The 4,612-nt window shown below is 30.8% G+C and overlaps 1 protein-coding gene across 1 annotated transcript in view; it reads left to right on the top strand.

The window, feature by feature from the left end:
- LOC106691334 (alpha-amylase 1) overlaps nucleotides 1-2,599 on the top strand; it is a gene marked incomplete at its 3' end in the record, with an annotated part of 16,026 nt that extends 13,427 nt beyond the window's left edge. The window contains 1 exon segment of the mRNA XM_067052614.1: nucleotides 2,485-2,599. Coding sequence (XP_066908715.1) covers nucleotides 2,485-2,599 — 115 coding nt within the window.
- Nucleotides 2,600-4,612: the final 2,013 nt, after the last annotated feature.

Raw genomic sequence — 4,612 nt, forward strand, 5'->3', positions numbered from 1 at the left:
ATTTTAACATAATTTCTTTAAAATATTATTCATATAATATATAATAAATACATATTGTTTACATATTTTTTTAAATATTTGACAATTTATTAGCTCATATATATGTACATATTTCAGATTTTTTAGCACACAAAAATCCTATCCCTAGAACATCCATTTAGTCTCAACACTTTTTCTAATTATCTTTGCACTCCTACGTTTAAGCCATTCTGGCCATTTTAAAGGATCTATCAATTTAAAAAAATTTAAATACATTACATTCAATATAAATTAATTTTAAAAAAAGTATAAAAAATTTAATTTCCTACCCTATTCACACTACCATATGTAACAGGCCATCGAAACGCAGCCTTTGGTAGATCTTTCCTTATCCGTTCCTCTTCCCTATGGAATTCTATTCCCTCCTTTATTCGTAGTTCTAATACCCTTCCAATCTTCAAATCCTGTATCTTCGACCACCTTCTGTCTACCCAATTCCGGAAGAATAACAATTAAAAGTTTCAAATAAGGTTTAGTTATATATTTTTTTTATTCAAAGCTTCAGATTTTCGTTCATACTTGTAAATATGTAGAGTAGCAGAAATTGTACCTTTTCATTTATTATTTTTAGTTTTAGGGTGTAAATAGATAAATGGAAAACAATCGATAAAATAATATATTTAGTTATTTACGTATCAGATTAATGATTTAATCAATTACTTATTATATCTATCTAGTTTATATCAGTAAATAACATTATATAATAAATATATAAGATGAAAAATATAAATAACTTCAACACTACTCAACCAACCTAAACCAAACTTGAGAGTGGCTTAGGGCTCTATAAACTGCTCCAAAATTAGAACTAGAGATGTAAAATAAAACGTATGAAAACTTTTTCTTTATTCAAAACCAATATTTCGCCCTTCTAAATAGTGGTATTATATGACCAAAGAGCAGACATTCAGCTTTCCAACGTTTGTATTAATATTGGAACTAGATAAAATACAGAAGAGTTCTTACCGATTACATGAAAGAAAAGGAAAATTCTTCTAAAAAAATTCTTTGTTACCTAGCTGTAATCTTGCCTACGATGCTTAAATTTTTAAAGGTGGTTATTCGGCTATAGATATGCAATAAGAAAAAATGGATTAACTGGCTTGGGCGCCATAATGTTGCTTAAAAACGATTTAAATAAAGAAATTAAAAAGAAGTAATACCTTTACATAGGGTTGGCCTGTACACTGGTCCTCGTTCAGCCTCAGAGGGGTAGTTGAGAGACCTGTGAAGGCTGAGTTCTGGAGGATACTATAAACCCATGACCGTCCGGGCGAGGCGAAGAATCGCTTCCTGGTCGAAATGTCCACGCTCTTACTAATCTCGGCGGATTTAAACCGGAAGGTCGAAAAACATTCCTGGTGGAGACCAGCTTAGAGATTTGGAACCAAAAGTGTTTTATACTGGCTGAGTCCCTGTTCAGGCATCGACAGCCTATGCCGAAAAACTACAACGGAACAAACTCTTGAAAATGCCCCAGAAATTGGAGGACCTTGACCAAAAGACAAAATAGTCACAAAACATGTTTCATCATGGTTTGGAAAACAAGTTGCCTTACAATACTTTCCTAATTTTGATCATTTGAATGGGGAGAACGAAGGAGAAAAAACGATTTAAACGTAGTTATTAGGGAAACCTCCAGATGGCATTCTATCATTATGCTTTCCCCAAACAATTTTAACACTAACTGTTTGGGGAAAATTTCCCCCCTCACATTTGAATAGAATTCAAGATGAATATGAAAATGCTGCTATCTAGTGGGAGAAAAAAGAAGTAAGCTAAGTATCCCTTGAGAGTGAAGAGGTAACACAGACAAGTGAACAGAGGCTGTCTAGAGCAACTGGTAGCCAACTATTCCCCAGGATGAGCGAATAGATTAACCAACACCACCAGGCAGGGAAAGGAAATCAGGATGAGGGAATAGATTAACCAACACCACCAGGCAGCGAAAGGAAATCAGGATGAGGGAATAGATCAACCAACACCACCAGGCAGCGAAAGGAAATCAGGATGAGGGAACTAAAGAACACAGCAGAAGAACAAGCCCTCACTATAAATCAACATTAAGTAATTGTAATCTAATTCATTAATGTAATCAACCATCAAAATTAATATCTAACACAATAATACAAATTGTAATTATCTTTGGCAAACGATTATCAATTTTCATTAATCATACAAGAATAGAGGCATTTTATTTGTTCATCATAGTAATAATTTATAAGTACAGTCCACTTCTTTACTTAAACCAGCCATACCATAATATAAAAATTAGTTTGGGTAATATCCCCCAACTTTTACTCCGGGGAATACCTAAGTTAAACACTAGCTTTCCATAGCTTCCAACATCCAACTCTTCTTTCTAAACTAAGAAATAATATTTGCTTTTTATTTTGATAGAAAGATGCTTTCTTGGAAAGTTTTAGGTTCTAACATTGTTTTTAGGCGAGATGTGGGGTCTGCTGCCATGGAAAGATTCAGTAGTGTTTCTCGATAACCACGATACGCAAAGAGACGGAATGAATGGTAAACCAGTTTTGACATATAAGCAGAGCAAAGAGTATAAGGTAATGGTAAAAATAATCATTCTATTGGTTTGATAACTTAAAATCAAGTTGTGTTTGATGGGCAAAAATTAGCTATAGCTAAAATTGCCATGGACACGACCTTTATTTTAGCTATTAGTTTCGTAGTTGCCCAACTTTGAACACAACCATTGTCACTTAAATAGAATTAAGTTGTGAACAGTTGTTTCTGAGGGTGATTTTACGTTTCCATGTTATATCACTAAATTTGCATTTCAATGTTGGATCTGCACGTTTGCAACTTGCCGCAAATGTAAGACTTAAACGTAAATAAAGAAAGCAACAAACGACGTTATCCACTTACTTGTTTTGTTCTATAAATTTTTTTCGGGGATTATATACGATTTAGTCAATTTTCATTATAAAAAGAAACAAAATTAAGATATGCGAAATGAAAGAAAACATAAATTTTAGTAAATTAGAAGTAAATGACAAATAATCATATTAACAGTACAACATAACCAATAAATTCGACCTGCTTTCTATAGTTCTTAACAATTATTTCTTAATTTAATTACCTAGACATAGAACATTCACCAAATAAACTGCTACCAATACTGCAAACCATCGATATTTCCATAAAATTATATCGGAGTATTGTTGCAAATATTCAATATCAATATTGCAACAATGATAAATATCGAAACAAATATGTAATTATCAAAATAAAATATTGATATTCCATCTTTAATTTTTGTATACAATTTACTAGTCTTTTTTTAACAAAATATCGATATTTCGATGAAGTAATATAGAAATATTGCTGCAAATATTCTACATCGATATTACAAATATAGAAAATATCGAAATAAATGTGTAATTATCAAAATAAACAATCGATATTCCCATTCTAATACCTCTATATAATACAAAAATAAATATGTAATTATCAAAATAAAATATTGATATTCCATTTTTAAATTTTGTATACTATTTTCTAGTCATTTTAAACAAAATATCAGAATATTGTCGTTTATATTCCATATCCATATTACAACAATAGAAAATGTCGATATTCCTATTTAAAAATCTCTACAAAATTTTCAGGAACATAGAGCAACATCAAACATTTGGATAGTTAAAAAAATTTCAATTTTAGAAAATAATTCCAGAAAAGCATTCCATAAAATTTTCAATTTATTTAATTACTGATAGACCATAATTAGAATATTTTCCCCCATTCTATATGAAGGAATAACTAAAAAATGTTAAAGATATTAAAATAATATGTGGGGATATGTAATATAAATATGGGGATATGTGTAAGGAAAACAGAATACCATAGGAGCTTAGCTTCTGTGATGTGTCCCAGCTGTGTTTCTGGTTTGCTTTTCCCTTTTCTAGACTTGCTTACTATCAGTATGAGGCTACAGGAACAGAAGCTAGACTTGCTTACTATCAGTATGAGGCTACAGGAACAGAAGCTGAACGGAAGCTGATAAAATCCAGTTTTGTAATATTTAACAGTCCTTAAAATCTATCAATTTTTCTTATTAATTAATCAAAGATATGCCTAGTTTCCAATTTTTTAAGCGTATTCTGGAACAGAGAGCGACATCAAACTTTTGGATAGATAAATAATTTTAAACTTTAGGAAAAAATTACAAAAAAGCATTCCATAAAATTTTCAGTTTATTCAATTATTGATAGACCATAACTAGAATATTTTTCCCCATTCTATATGAAGGAATAACTAAAAAATGTTAAATATATTAAAATAATATCTTTATTTATAAATTAATTATGAAATTAATCAATTATGAAAATTATCCAGAAAGTGAACAGGAGTATCCTGTAGATGTGGAATTTATGTGTTACAAACTTTTGGAATTATGAAAATTACCCAGGCAGAGAACTTTCTGTTAAGTGACCCAATTGCTGTGAATATATATAAGGACAACAGAATACCATAGTAGCTTAGCTTCTGTGATGTGTCCCAGCTGTGTTTCTGGTTTGCTTTTCCCTTTTCTAGACTTGCTTACTATCAG

The sequence above is a fragment of the Halyomorpha halys genome, unplaced genomic scaffold (assembly GCF_000696795.3).
Source record: "Halyomorpha halys isolate HHAL.00 unplaced genomic scaffold, Hhal_1.1 Scaffold2255.1, whole genome shotgun sequence".
Taxonomy (NCBI): domain Eukaryota; kingdom Metazoa; phylum Arthropoda; class Insecta; order Hemiptera; family Pentatomidae; genus Halyomorpha; species Halyomorpha halys.